The 15787-nt window shown below is 36.8% G+C and overlaps 1 protein-coding gene across 3 annotated transcripts in view; it reads right to left on the bottom strand.

Annotated features, from left to right (window-relative positions):
• The window catches only part of VPS13C (vacuolar protein sorting 13 homolog C), a 139543-nt gene extending 127393 nt beyond the window's left edge, over nt 1-12150 (bottom strand). For all 3 annotated transcript variants that reach the window (XM_067534730.1, XM_067534732.1, XM_067534731.1), the window contains exons 1-4: nt 12055-12150; nt 10612-10671; nt 8383-8442; nt 7667-7747 (exon numbers count right to left, since the gene is read on the bottom strand). In XM_067534730.1, the coding sequence (XP_067390831.1) occupies nt 7667-7747; nt 8383-8442; nt 10612-10638 (168 nt within the window). In that variant the 5' untranslated portion in view covers nt 10639-10671; nt 12055-12150. The remainder of the gene's footprint in view (nt 1-7666; nt 7748-8382; nt 8443-10611; nt 10672-12054) is intronic.
• Nucleotides 12151-15787: the final 3637 nt, after the last annotated feature.

The raw sequence follows: 15787 nt of genomic DNA, 5'->3' as shown, positions 1-15787 counted from the left end.
GCTTTCTACTCAATATTTGTATTTCGTCATATATCCTGTCTGCTGGACTATGTTAATGAAAGCTAACTTTCAAATAGGTATAGTTAATATGCAATAACCAATCTCGCAAACAACCTTATACTTCTGTTACTTAGAAACACCAAGCCTGTTGCTCTAAAAATGACAGATTGCTTAGGATTACACAATTTATTGTCACTAACACAAAGCAGATTAATTAGCCATTTATCAAGGTGACCTCTTGAAAATAAAGCTTAAAATTAAGACCCAAACATCCTGTTTAGAAGGAAGAACTAGTGTTCTGGGAAACAGGGTTTACTAAAAGTTATGTAAATTAGATGTTTTTCTCTGAATAACATGCAGCACAATCATGATGTACGCGTAAGATGTCTAGTCAGGTGCCTGATGAAGCCACTTCTGTCTCACCAGCCCAATTCAAGAGTGACACAGCTTGTTACAAATTTCACAGATCTATATGTTTTACTGAATAAAAGGATTGCAAAAAAAAACCTTAAAAAACCCAGCACATTCATTGGAAACTGATTTTACACGCTTAATTTGATATTTCTGTTTAGTTTGTATTTTAATCTGTCTCTGTTTAAAAATCCTGATATACTGTTCCATTTTTTGCAAAGCTTAACTTATATTAATATTGATTTTTTAAAAATTGGACAGAAAAAGAGTCCTTTGCTTAGTAATTTAGCCTTAAATTTTCATCAGCTGAAAGATCGTTCTGTTCTTTAAGTGCCTCTCTCTCTCTCTCCATCACCTTTAATATTGTAGTATTAATGGAAAATGAATAGCAGCAACAAGCAAGCTAAAAGAAAAAATGCCTAAATGAAAGTTAGAGAGGTGCAGGAAGGGAGGCCCCATTGAGTTATTTTGCACACAAAAAGCAGCGGAAGCTTTAGTCTTTGAGCACTAATTTTGCTTAAGCAGTGTTGTGTTACTCTTTACTTTCTCCTTTAGGGGCAGGAGTCTGAGGTGACAACACTGGTGGGTAGCATAAGAGTTGCCTAGGTGAATAATTCCCCACCCCAGCGACTTCACAGAAACCACTCACCCTTAGTTTTTCCCATTCGTTCCAGTAATGGTAGATAAGTAAGCCTGTTAGCTAGATGTTTCTGCTAAAATCATCGATTTTGACATGTAAAATCAGTGTAATCATAATATACTTCAGAGACTAAAATTAATATGATAGTTCATGCTTCTTAATTACAGGTTCAGCTCATCTGCAAGTTTGGGAAGACATCTCTGCATTGATTCACATTTTTCAGTTTTTCATCATTCACATAAAAGCTAGAAATTTCTACTCTAAAAATGGAGAGCTCTGATGTTGTTCTGCATTTCCTTCAGACCACTTTGCAACCACAGAATCGTGAGGTCCCTAACACAAAGGCCAGGGAGTCCTGCACACACTTTTCCTTGTATTTGTAACCAGTTAGAGGGCTTGTTACCTTTAGTGGCTACAAGCACCATGCTCCAGTTTGTGCACACAGCTATGTTTTTACATCCACACTTACCAAGTTGCCTAATCTTTTCTCTATTAGTCCATTCTGGAGATCTGGACAGCTCAGTGCTTCAGCAAGGGAGAATGCACCTGGAGGTCATGCTCAATGAGTTGTGTCACAGTTCAGGGCAATTGCACCTGTATTTCCCCAAAGTGGTGCAACAAGGACACCCACTCTCAGGCTTCCAAGCTCCATAGCTGTTGTCTTCCTTGGGTGGAGACCCATATCTCTCTCACTTTTGAGCAGCATATCTCCATGATTTACAGTTCCCTGCCTTCACTGTGTTATTCCCAGCAAAAGACAGGCTGCCTGAAGCAAGCTTCACTTGCCTTCTCTTCAGAGACTAACAACAGAGTGATTGACAACAGTATAAGATACCACACAACGCTTCCTATGCAAACCAATTTCATTCTTAAAACGAAAGAACTATAGAGAAAACGCATTAAAACAAATAAAAATAATCTACCTGCATGCTAATAAGTTTAACAGAGATCCCCTCAACCCTAACATGGGCTCTGGCAGGAGCAGTCCTTCAAAACCCCACCTAAGGGGTTTCATTGTGGTTTCAAGTTCAGCTCAGCTTCTGCTCATATCATGCACCCTCATGAGAAGTTTAGTACATCTTTCATGCAGTTCAGAGATCACTGACTTGGAGTTTCCAGGAATAGATAAATAGCAGATAATGGGTATCACCCAGGGTATAGCTTCCGAAGTACCTCCAAGTACTTCCTAGGAAACTCACTTCACACATATTGTCCCAAACAGTTCTTTGGGGTTCTAAACATTCACATTAGTCATGTCCCTAGAAGCTACATATGATCTTACATCCACACAAACAACTGCATTTTTAAAACAATGGACCCCAAAGGTATTAAACCTAATTCAATAAGGTTTAATTTAATTCAGTAAAGATTATCTTTATTCCATACGGTATGTCCAGGATATTTTCAGTCTGTCCCAACTAGCATCAGCAGCACATAGAGCAACATACTCTGGGATGCCGTAGTACACAAACAGATGGGAGGAAAGATGAACAACCAAACTAGTTACACAAACAGTTTGTCTCAACTATGCTATGAAGGAATAAAACAAAATGATGTGCCAATTTAGGTGATAGGCAGATGCCAAAAATTTAGCTGCCCTAACTACAGAATTAACAATGTTACTCATAACCTGTTTAAAGCAAAAGAGAAAATTATGCCAGTAAATGATTACACACTGTTTAAAGCTTAAGACTTACAGGGTGGTATATTTCTGCACTGAGTCTATCAAAAAGATGATGGCCAAGGCATGTAAGCTTCAATTGCTGGGTTTTGACTAAAGCAAGGATTTGGTATCAGGTGAATTTGGAGGAGGAGGGCAGGCAGCAGGGGAGTATTATTCTATTAACTACTTGTCAGCAGAGTGTGAACACATTCCAGTGAAGAATAGGTTCTTGCTACATCAGTTTCCTAGACAGAAATCCCCAAGGCCTGGCTTCTTCCCCATGTGAAGGAAGTTGTACTAAGTCTTCTGTGATATAATACAGCTTTTTACATGACCTTGCCGAATAAGTTCTGGGGAAACCAACAGTGAGGCACAAAATAATGTCACCTAGCGTCTCGCCCACATCAAGATAAATCATCCCTCTTTCATGCATTGGATTTCTGCTCCTTGAAACAATTAAGAAAGCCAACAGGAGGTTCCCAAACAGAACGAAGTAGAGAAATTGCCATTATCTGGGGAGATTGTGACTGATCAATATGTAAGCAGTCTCTATCCTAGCAAAGATGCAAAAGATCTCATGCTGCAATGAGGTCTTAATCTAATCTTGAAAGTTTATTCATATTGTGGCAGTTCAGTTTTCTATTCTGTAATGATCACAGGAGTTGCAGTAGGTGGGGAGGATGACATCATACGAAGTCCACTCCCCTGACATCTTTTTTTTGCAGTTCAATGCCCCCATTGTTTCCTACTCTTCCTTCACCTTATTTTTTATTTCCTCCGAAGTCAGCTTACCTCGTTCTTTCAGTTTTATCATGCTCTTCAGATCTACTTTTCTATATCCACTTAACAATTCCCACAAGAATTAAACCCGCCTTTTTAATATGTGAACCTAATTACATAGACTACCTCAGTTACTTATTTTTGGAAGCCACCCTCCAACATCTCTTCTGTTAAAATCCATGCACAAATCATCCCATTATAAAATCCATGTGTGCAGCAATAAAACTATTTCCTGATAATGCAATTTGTGGATTCTATGCCCTAGCATATAATATTAATTACTATTGGAAAAGCATATTTACTATGTACGCTTAGATACAAAAGGGGTCAATGGGACAACAAACAACTGGCTAAGTGGACTTGTAAATAACTAGCACTGGTAGGAAATTGGATTTTTCATCTCATGAAAACGTGATTTTTTTTCACCCACCCTTAATCAGGACAAAAAGTCAAAACTTTGAAATTTTCCAAAAACAAAATTTTAAAAATTTGTTTTGAGACAATCAAAATATTTCATTTTGATGAATCTGAAATATTTTGTTTTAAATTTGACCCTTTTTATACGAAAATAGATTTTGAAAAAAGTCATTTTAAAATGAAAAACAGAAATTTATTCTGAAAACATCAAAATGGGGCATTTTCCAAATGTTTTTCCATTTTTCTATATGAAATTTAGCCAGACAAATATGATTTTATGTAAAATTTTGGTTTAATCAAAATAGCACTTTCTAACTGAACACTTGACAAAGGTTTTCCGACCAGCTCCAGAGAATATCTTTTGTTCTATCAAACCCTCAATTACATTATATTTTGTCACCCATATTCATGTGACAGTCATCAAGTGCTTAGATAAAACCCAAATGAGCACATTCAGTGCTTATGCTACTGTTCTGATACACTGAAGAGCCAAGCTAGAACTTGCCTGCAGGCTCTATGTGGAGTATGTTGCCTGCCAGCACATATTGTTCATAGGCAAAAGCACACAAGCAAAGCTTTCTTAAGTAAGGAGCTACAGGATTGGCCATACAGGCTTGTTCGGCCACACTCACCATTGTAATACTCCACCTCTCCTTTTGAAACATCCATTTATATTCAACTCCTGCTAGTATCCATGCACACACCACCCTGCGATGTTTTTGCATGCAATCAAGCTTTTGAAAGTTGAGTATTCTGAGTACCTATTTCTTAAGCCATCAGTTAGCTAAATGTATAAGCTTCACATTGAAAGAATCTATCTGAACGGATCATACTCATTCATGAACTGCACAGAGAGATAAATCGTTTACACAGGTTTTGACTTTTAGTCAAATCACATCAGTGAAAAATATTTCAATTTAAAAAAAATTAGACAGACAGTGGACAATGTGTTTTCAAAATCTTTCAAAGCAAAGTACAACTACTTTATGGTACTTTTGAAAGCATACTTCAAAAAAAGACCATAAAACTGCAAGATATTGAACAACGCACTACTTCAGTTAAATAACAAATCTCAAAGTACCATCTGTTAGTCATTACTTAAAAATGAGGCAACCCATTTAATCACATTATTGAAACAGCCATATGATGTAATCTGCTTACTGGTAAATAGTGATTTGGCAAATCAGAGGTCTTTAGAAAGTGCACAGAAAAAAAAGGCTTACATTTGTCCATAGTCACAATTATTACAAAAACCCAAATTAACTGTGATTCAAAACCTGGAAGAGTCTATGGGATTTCTTAAATCTATCAACTGGTTCTGAAGAAATGTAATCTTCAAATGAATGAAGCTAGTTAACCATCAGCTTTGTAAGAGACAATACTACATTATGAATACAGCAGAAAATAACTGTGCATGATAGACAATTTATGTTTCTATTTCAATTAAACTATCACAACTAGATTCATATTTTATTGCATTATGTTAACAACTCCTCCTTTTGCCTGAGTTAATCTTACCAAGGGATAATGTATTTATATTACAAAGAAATAAAGGGGAAACTGTTACAGAACACAGTAAGTCTTTTTTTTGCCAGTTAATACAGATACAATTGTGTATATAAAAATTGCATTATTCTATGATGTATTGCTTATTTAAATAGTAACTTAAAGGAATTAAAACCAGACCACCAGACAAACTTAGATCTGGCCTTCTCTCTTAGCCCATACATTCAAGCCATGTTCAAGTCTTGCCCTTTTATCCATATACCACTTCAGAGATTCAGCCTTTTGTCTGTCTGTCCATGGCTCTCTTTCAGGCCCTCATCAGTTACCTCGACTACTGTAATTTCCTCCTCCCAAGCCCTGATGTCGGCTATATACCTTTCCTCAAATGCATACAAAATACTGTTGCTATGATCATCTTCCTGTCTTGTAATACCAACTGTCGACTCACATCACTCCACTGGGTCTTCCTCATCCACCACCATATCTAACATAAGCTCCTTCTTTTTGACTTTAAAGCTCTTTGTTGTTTAGCCCCATCTTTCATATATACCAGCTTCCCAAGATGTTGATCTTTATCTTTACCCTGCCAACAATGGCAGCCTCATCCACCCAGTTGTCTGCTTTTCCCTCAAGTCTCTCCATCTTTTTGTTAATGATGATCCCTACAACTGGGAAAAAACTCCAACAAAATCTGTAAACCACCACCTTATCATCCTTTAAATTCCCCTTCTAAAACTACCTCTACTGTGATGGCTACAAGTCACTTCTATCTGGCAGTGGTTAGTCAAGCTGCAAACATAGGCTTCCATTTTAATACTCAATCTAATTTTGTTAGTTCACAGTCCCACCTCCCTCATTTGGTTTTGTTTATATGTCACATCATGTCCAAGACCTGAACTGTAAGATCCCTGGGGCAAGGAGTATCTTTCTTACTTGTCTGTAAGGTAATGTAGATGGAACCTTCCTGATTTGGCTTTGGTCCCATCCACCGCCTCAGTTTCCCTATCAACTGTTCTCCTGGCTTTCAAAGGTTGCTGGAGGTGTCTCTGCCCTCTGGCCAAGACACAAAAAACTCACCCCTTCCAGGGTAAAGCCCAAGTGCAAAGAAACCAATCTGCTGTCCCAGTCTCGCTGGGCATAGCCCTTTCTCCTCAAGAGTCTGGCTTGTCTTTCAGAATACACTCTCAGCAGTCCCCTTCCTCCGGGCTCTAACCAGTGTCTTCATGGTCCTCTTTTCACAGGTGTTACCGTATCACCTCACTAGGTGGCAGCATAAGTCTCTCCATCCTCTCTAGCAGCAGAGGACCCTGCATCCTTTCCAACATAGCAGCACAGGGGAACCCATATCCACCTTTTGCTACGGTAACCCTAAACAACAAAACTGTCTGCCTGCATAGCCTTAACCTGCCCTGCTTCTTCCCAAGGCCTCTTCTACACTCCCAACCCTCCTGGCTGCCCTCCTACTCTTGATGGGGAGCTGACTCCCAGGTCTCTTCTCCCTGCAATCTTCTTCTGATCTCCCAGGTCTACTGCTTCTAGGAGTTCCCACTATGATCTGCTCACCACAGTCTGCTCTTATTCCCATTAGTAGGCCTTGTTTAGTCATATGATCCTTGACACGACTTCAACACTCATCTCCTTCCCACCACTCTTTACAGGCTAGCTTACGCTGTGATGAGAGCGTAGTACAATAAAATCCTGATCCCTGATTGAGATTTAAGGTCTTACCATAATAAAATTGAAAATACTATGAATGGAGAAACCAACACAAAGCGCAAGTTAAGTTACTAGATGAGAAAAAAATTAGGTAACCCACAATCAATTTTTAAACAGTATAAACAATCATATAATAGATAAGAAGTTACAATGAATGGTCCAGAATTGTGAATTCTACAGTCACAGTACTTGCTAATATTTATAATTCCATAAATAAATAGGATAACACTCAATATTCAACAGAACAACTAGTAACTTAATAGGCACCATTCCTAAATTCATTATACTATTAGCAGATGATTGAAGGCAGGTGGGGTGGGGGAATAAAAATAAAAGTCACCCAGCTAAGCTAGTTTTGCCTAAAAATTTACTTCATGATACACACGCACTACAAGGGAGATTTTTACAATCAGAAATGGTAGTTAGGCACCTAATTTCTGTTTTTCCATTTGAAATCTCCCTCTATGAGCTTATCCTAGTAATATGATATTTATATCATATAACCATTTACTGTATGTATCCTTCTAAATTACCAGTATTTGTTCGCGGGAGCCATGATAATACATCTCGCTGTCCACATTCCAGTAGGCACTGAGGCAATCAAGACGCAGGAGCTGCAAAGTAAAGAAATCTCAATGATTCTACAATTTATAAAAATAATGAATATGACTTCTGTATTAATGAAATAAGCTTTCATATTAAGTGAAGACCCTCATTTTGATGGTAATTTCTTTTCATCAAGTATGATTTAAATGCATTGCTCAAAAAACTTGCTTTCTCTTCCTACTTCTGTACTTGAAGTCTATTTGTTGGGTAAAAGAATGAATGCAAGTTGTGTCTGGTTAAATTTTTTTCTTATGTCAATGTTTGACTCCTTGAGTAAGAAACTGGAAGGTACATGAGGTTAACAATATTTTGTACTTCATTTAATGAAGATTGCTGTTTGTGCTTAGTGTGAGGATCTCATTTACCCAGAGTTGAAAACAAATGCTTTGTATTTAACCAGAAATCATGGTTTTACTTCTCAGTAGGTATAAAAAGGAAAAACAACTAAAGGTATAGTGAATGAAGAGCTACAAAGCAATAAAAAAAAACAAGTTACAGCACCATTATTTCCCTATTTTGGTTCATTAAGCCAGTATGTTCCCCCACCCACCCTCTTATGGACTACTGAATTCAGTTCATCAGTGGATATTTTTGGTCCAATTTTCACTCCTGATCTAAGTAATAATGAACTTTGACATATTACCTTATATATGATTTTTGCAGCTTCATTTAAAATGGAAGGTGTCCAGTTTTCATTGGTTGTCTAGAAGATGAAAAATATTAGAAATGATTCTCCATAAAGTCATCTTTAATTCATTATAACACATTCATTTCAAGGGGGCTATTTAATCCTTTCTAACCTGGTGGTGTACTGAGAATTTCAGAATTTACAATGCTAACATATATTTAAACAAAGTAAATCAAAATAGCCAGTTCTCAAAACTGCATATATATCCTGTGGTCAAATTTTGCAAACAAATTTTGTTGGCTGGTTTTGAACGTTTGACCACTTATGTTGATGTATTTCATGTTTCAACTCTGTTCCATTTACAAGGCTCAAGAGCCCCTCAGACATAACTTTCTTTCAAAAAAACCTGTTGATACATTTTATCATAAAAGGATTTTAAAACTTACATAACCCAAGAAGTTTATAACCAGTTTCTCTATAATTATGGATGTTTAAATAGATGTCATTTTAGGGGGTTATACATTTTTAAGGGTTGAACGGTATATGTTCACGTAAGGCTACACTTGTGTGTGTCAAGTTACAAAGTTCATCAAGTTTAGACAACAGAGTTAAATATATAAAATTAAGGATTTATTGATGGAAACTGACACACAGCTCCCAGTTCTCAGAGCCAGGTGTTGCCCATGACCTAGCACTGGTTTCTTCAGTACCTAACTTATCCTGATTTACCGAACGTTGATGGGAGAGTAGTGTCTCTCTGGTTTCAGAGGGCCACACAACCAATCCTATGCCAGATACAGTCAACAGGCTCTAAGGCCTTTTTCACGGACGAAGGCACAGCAATAGGGAATGGATGGTTCTATGTACCCAAGCAGTGATCTAGGAATAGGCTTTCCACAGATATAACAAACCAGTATGTATGCTGGCCCAACAACATTTAGGAGCAAGACAAACATAACTGAACTCTGCTCTTCCTACCCAGATCTTCGGAGGCTTGGTTGGCCAAGACATTTTCATACACAAGGAACAGAGGTCCAGTATTTGTTTAAAAATAGGTGTACAACAAACTTTCTAAAAAAGCAAAAAACCTTACTTACCCATATTACAGAGCAACAATAAAACCCGGGATATTTGTGGATCAATAATGTCCCAACGACCCTAACCCCAGCAGGGGGTAAGTCATTCTAGGCCTTACATCAGCTAACCACACAAAAGGAAGGCAAAGGCTGGAGTGATCCAAACCACATGACACTTCAGTAATCTCAGTTCAGAAAACTGAATGCCCTTTGGCACAAGTCATGTGATCCAAAGGATCACCTGTTTCCATCAACTCAGTTGCAGCAGAAGAGAAGGTGCTTCCCACAAATGAGAGTATGTAGAGGCCACCTCAAACAAAAATGTCAAGTTTCACATACATAAGGAACACCACGCGGTACACTCCAGAATCAACATTGCCAATTATATCCTCGGGACCTATGTCTAAGTAACATGAATACAAAGATTAAGAATGGGGATTGCAAAAGCCCTCAGTGCTGACCTCACTTTGCTCTCATTGTGGCCAATGCCAACTTGTGCTTTTGACAATCCCAGCTTCCACCTCTACAGAATTCACAGCATACTGTTCTAGATTTTTCATCTAATACCAAAATACTAATCCTTTCCAACAGATCAGCGATAAAAAGAAAGTTAAATTTCTTTTTGCATTTTTCCAGTGCTACTTCTGTGCATCCTTTGAAGTTCAGTATTAAACAAAAATATCCATTTACATTTTTTCCTCTTCTGCAGATGTTTTCCAGTTAACTAGCACTGACTGAACTTTTGTTTTCTACGGATTCCTTGCACCTAGTAGCCGACCTAAGAAAAAAGTGTTCAATATACTCACTCCAACATGGAATTGTTTCTCCTATTTTACCTAGGAGAGATTCCTGCAAAATCAGCAGTAAACTCTTCCTTCTATCCAGTTATACAGATGATCTAAAGCATGAGGTCAAATGACAGAACCTGGGCCAGACAGATCTTCCCCTCAAGCTGTCAGTCCATGTTTGACCACAAAAACATGAATAACATTTGTAGAGATGGTGTTTTTGTTTGACTTTGAACTAACTACACAGCTTTTTAAGTAAATTGATCCAAGTATTCTGTTTCTAAAACTGTTCAGCAAGTCTGTATCATGTTCTAAATCCAGTAATTGTGTTATTCAACATAAACTAAATTAAATTAAACAGAGCTAAAAAAAAACATTACCAATAAACTAAGTTCACTCAACGTCATTCCCAAAGAAAGTGGCCGAAGGGGATCTGTGATCTACAAACAGAAAAGGACAAAAAGGAAATTTTATTTAAATATTGTATTATTTTATGCAGTAAACCAAACCCCTATCATCTCATTACACATCCTAAAACAGTGACTCCATTTTGTAGCCTTGAAATTTAAATCTTCAATCTAACATACAAGTCACTGTAACTAGCTATGCCCATGATAAATCTGATACAATGCAGGAACTTCTAGGAAGGTCTCCTAGAATCTGTCCCTTCATTCAAGTTCAGAGCAGTGGTTCTCAACCAGGGTACACATACCCCTAGCCAGAGAGTATATCAAGTCATCTAGATATTTGACTACTTTCACAACAGGCTACATAAAAGGCACGAGCGAAGTCAGTACAAACTAAAATTTCATACTGCTCTATATACTATACACTGAAATCTAAGTACAATATTTATATTCCAATTGATTTATGTTATAATTATGTGGTAAAAATGAGAAAGTAAGCCATTTTCAGTAATAGTGTGCTGTGACACTTTTGTATTTTTAGTCTGATTTTGTAAGCAAGTATTTTTTAAGTGAGGTGAAACATGGGGTACGCAAGACAAATCAGACTCCTGAAAGGGGTACAGTAGTCTAGAAAGGTTGAGAACCACTAGTTTAGAAAGACTATTTCTAGCCTCTTTTTGCCTCTAATACTGAGTGGAAAAGCTCTCTTTCAGTTGGTAAGGTCCAACCGGTTATCCTTCACCCCACGCCCCATACCCCCTTTTCCATACAAACCACATGGAGACTGTCTCCAACCAATAGCTGTCTTAGTTACACCATTCTGCTTTTTAAAGCCTTCTTTGAAGTTTCACCTTCAAAAAGGTCCTGAAATGAAGCTATTTTGAGATGAGATGACATTGTTCTAAGCTTGAATACAACTTTTTCCTCTTTTCATGTGTGTATCTTTCACAGTTAGTTCCTAACCTCTCTTTTCCAAAAAGAAATATCTAAAAAGGTCAAGTTTTTAACATTAAAATCCTCCATTATTGATCTAAGCAGTATAAAGACGCCTTAAAAACTTTGTGAATTTTTCTTTTTTTAGAATGAATGCCTACTATTCTGCTCCTGACATAATACACTGAACAATCAGCAGCTTCAATTGCATGTAAAAATACATGAAAAGCAGCCAACTGTCCAAACTGGAGGGCCAAGTCCAGCTGTATATCACAATGTATTAAAGTTTTCAGTCATACTGGAAGTCTCTCTTTTTTTTGCTTTTATTAAACACATGAAAAGCTTTTTCAAGATGACTGAAGACTCTAATTTACTTCAAATTGGAGTACATAGTGCAAATAGAAAAATAGCCTATTGTCACAATGAGAGATACCTCAGTTGCAGTTTGGTTTAAGAGAAAGCAAAAAGGTTTAGGGCACTTACATCATCCTCATATTTAACATGAATGCCTGTGATTTTGACTTGTAAATTTTTTATAACTTGAGTTGCCAGCTTCTCCAAGAACGTATCCTTTTTCTCTTCTTTGGCTTATCTAAAAAAAAGGTTTTTTTTTTTAAATCAGCATTCATTGTATTCATTATGTTTTGCTAAACAAAATATACAATGTTTCGTTCACCACATTTCAACAATTCACACACTTATTTACATTAAGTATTGCCATTTAAGTTTTAAATTGCCATTTAAATTTAAATCTAAATTGTGTATGGCCCATTGCAACTCAGAAAAAGTAACTAAAAATAAAAGCTTAAATGGGAAAATTGCAAAAGAATTGATTAAAAAACTTGTTTGAATTACAGATATTGAAGATACACAGAGTTATGCTGGTTGACAATCTATATACGAAGAATTGCAGCAGACCTTGACACGGCAAAGCAGCAGCTTTAGTTTATCCCTTGCAAGTGGACAAGTTCTCCCACCCTTTTCCAACCCTACCTCTCTGTTCATCTTTTTATATAAAGAAGCTGAATTCTCTGTAGATCATTAGAATTCTACCTATACTGATGTTCAGAATGTGTGTTTTTAGTTCATGAAGAGTAACAAAAAAGAACTAGCAACACACAATCTGAACTACAGCTACGTATTTCCACTGTAAGTCAGCTGTTTCTAACACACCAACTTACATCTTTCAGGCTGAAGGTTTTCATACCCAATCTCTGCCCAAAGTTTTTTTTCTAGTTTGAACAAACCCAATTTTGAATAAGAAATTGAAAGAACAAGCTTTACCTATAATAAAACAACACTTTAAAACAGCCTAACAGCGCCAGCACCGGTATACATAAGAGCAGAAAGGTACGATTTGGCAGAGTAGTACTCCTCAGCGAGGGAAAGTATTTTTGAGTGTGTACTTGGGAAAAAAGGTTTTGATTTGATCAAGTTATAGGGTTCAACTGGCACACATAAGTGTCTATCTTCCAAGTAAGACTTTTAAAGCCATTTACAAGTAGTGGTTTAAGCAAACAAGGCTGCAATGCATGTGTACAGAGCTGACTCAGCTACACAGTCAATGTGTTTCTCTCCTCAATGATGAATTCTATGAGACATGGCCTCCTGTGTTACTTTGTGTATTTTGACATGTGATGTTGACAATTTGTGTTTTAATAGTCATAATGCTTTAATTTTCTAAATCTAAACATCTACTGTCATTAAATAACAACTGTTTGCTCTCCCACACTGCTGGACACCCCCCCCCTCCCAATTCCCCACAACTGTGAAAATTTAAACAGATAAAAATTGGAGGGGAAAATGCTCAAAAACCAACATGGATATCACCTGTAGAAATTATTTTTTAAAAATCAAATACTGACACGCCCATGTACAAGTGACAGGCTAAAGTCTACACTTAAGGTTGCATATATAACCTCATGTAATATTTGAATGCTTAATCCTGCAGACAACTATTTTCTAACTAATTTGCCCTTAAATATAGAATATACAGTGATTATGAATTGTACACATACAAACATCAACCATATGACACAAGTATACATACACTGTATAGCTCACTTCAAGAGAAGAGTGACGATATCTGCAACTCAAAAAAAACTTCACACATCAAGGTTCAGCAGCATTTTGTCCAAAAATGGAAAGGTGCACATTTGCCTTGCTATTCAAGGTGCGTGAAGGCACTGCTCACTCAAGGGAAAGCATGTCATCTCAAATAAACAAACCCATCATCAGCAACTTTGAGCAGAAATCAGCAGAAATGTATGCAAACAAAAGCTGTATGACAATCATACATCATTCATTTTTCCATCTTATTTATATATTGCACATTTCCACCTAGACCACGCAGGTATGAAAAATAATCCTATTCACTAATCTAAAATACCCAAGAAGGTACCTTCCAGTTGCCCCTCCACCTCAGATAAATCCATCTGAAACTAAGGAGACAATGGGTGAGATTTTTCTAAAGGAACAAATGGGAAACAGACTCCCAACTCCCACTCACTTTCAAGAGGAGTTGGGAAATTGTCTGTCCTCCATGCCTTTGAAAATCTCCATACTTATTGCCTTATGTACAATCAATCCATAAGAAAGAAAGAAAAAGTCTCAGCACTGACATTTACTTTAACATCACAGTATGTGAATTTTGCCCTCTATAAACTTTGTGATAGCTTACCTACTTACAATAACTCTGTTTGGATTTTAGCATATTATTTATTTATAACAAACACTAACAAAAGAGGAGTTGAGAAAAACAATGCTTTCCTGTTGTGTCATCAACATCATATGGGAATCACAAGCCTCTTGGTATACAACCATAACTACTTTCACGTTATGAAAATAGTTTGATACACACAAAGAAAAAAATCCTTGTTTTAAAATCTTGTGCCTTTTTTTTCCAGCAGTAAATTCCAAGCTAACTGAAGTTTTAGATTCAGAGGATGGGCCAAATTCTGATATACAGCCTGTTAATCTAAATTTTCACTAAATTGAAATCAATAGCATTACTCCAGCTATACAACAGAGAAAAAGAATTTGGCCCTGGAAGTCTGTGTTTTTCCCATTTGCTATTAAAAACCAAATAGCAAATAAAATATGCAATGTAGAAGGCTACATTGTACCCACCTTTTGAGTGATCATGACTTTTAAAGGGTTTCTTAAAATGCTTTTTATGCTTTTTACGCTTACGTCCTTCTCAACGCAGGCAATTTTGTGAGAAAAGGATAAAATTCAAGTTAGTAAAATGACAAAGCAAGTAAAGGTAAGAAGGAAAATGAGGAAAAGTAGGTAACTAGCTCTCTGAAAGGAAAAGTGACTGATCTTAAACAGTTGCCTTTCATAAAAACCTTTAAAATATTTCAAATTCACTGAGTGAAGCAACATGCTATTCTGTATGCTTTATCATCAGTTTACAATTCTCTCTCGTCTGTAAGTTCTATACATTGGCAGTCAAGTTCACATAAAAATGTTTTTCATATGAATTATTCAAGCAGGATTTTTATGCTTCTTTTACACCATTTGATTTTAATTTAACTAATTTCTCTCTCCTCTGCTACTTCACATCAGACCCAAAGCTACACACTAGAAATCATGAGGTGCATGTTGAACATGATAATGTCAGTTATAATCAAGGCAATGGAAGTTGATTCCTTAATATCAGTTTTCAAGCTTATTGGACATTTTACTCAGGGGGAAAAAAAGCTTAATGCTTAAAAAACACATGAATGTAAGATATACATCAGGATTTACTATGACCATATGTGATTAAGATATTACAGGAGCCATTAAACGTGCGATGAGACAAAACAAAATTCACAAGTAAAGAAACAATGTTTTTGTTCTGAAAAAAAAGTAGTGGAATTCCACAAATGAAAGGCATACCTGTTAGCACCCAAAACAGTCATCCTTCAAATGGCCTCTGACAGTTACTTTTTGGCCCAATCGAGAAACACAAAAAGCCAAACCAATACAGTACTTCGACCACTTACTGAAATGCAATGAGTGGAGAACAACATGGAAATGTCCATATGGACAGGCCATCAAGTCCACTCCTGCCTACCAGGGTCACAAAACACAGGTTACAATGGTTTCAGTGAGAGCTATTCATTGTACGCCTGATGTGCATTTATCCCTGCTCTTCTTACACTGATCAATGGAAGAGCACAAAAATAATTTTTCACTTTGTATCATTTTAAGAATGACGAGGATAAGT

Source organism: Emydura macquarii, unplaced genomic scaffold (genome assembly GCF_026122565.2).
Source record: "Emydura macquarii macquarii isolate MOO-44397 ecotype Brisbane River unplaced genomic scaffold, CSIRO-AGI_Emac_v2 contig_3451, whole genome shotgun sequence".
Taxonomy (NCBI): domain Eukaryota; kingdom Metazoa; phylum Chordata; order Testudines; family Chelidae; genus Emydura; species Emydura macquarii.
Note: the sequence above shows the minus strand (reverse complement) of the source record. Positions and strands in the feature narration are given on the sequence as shown.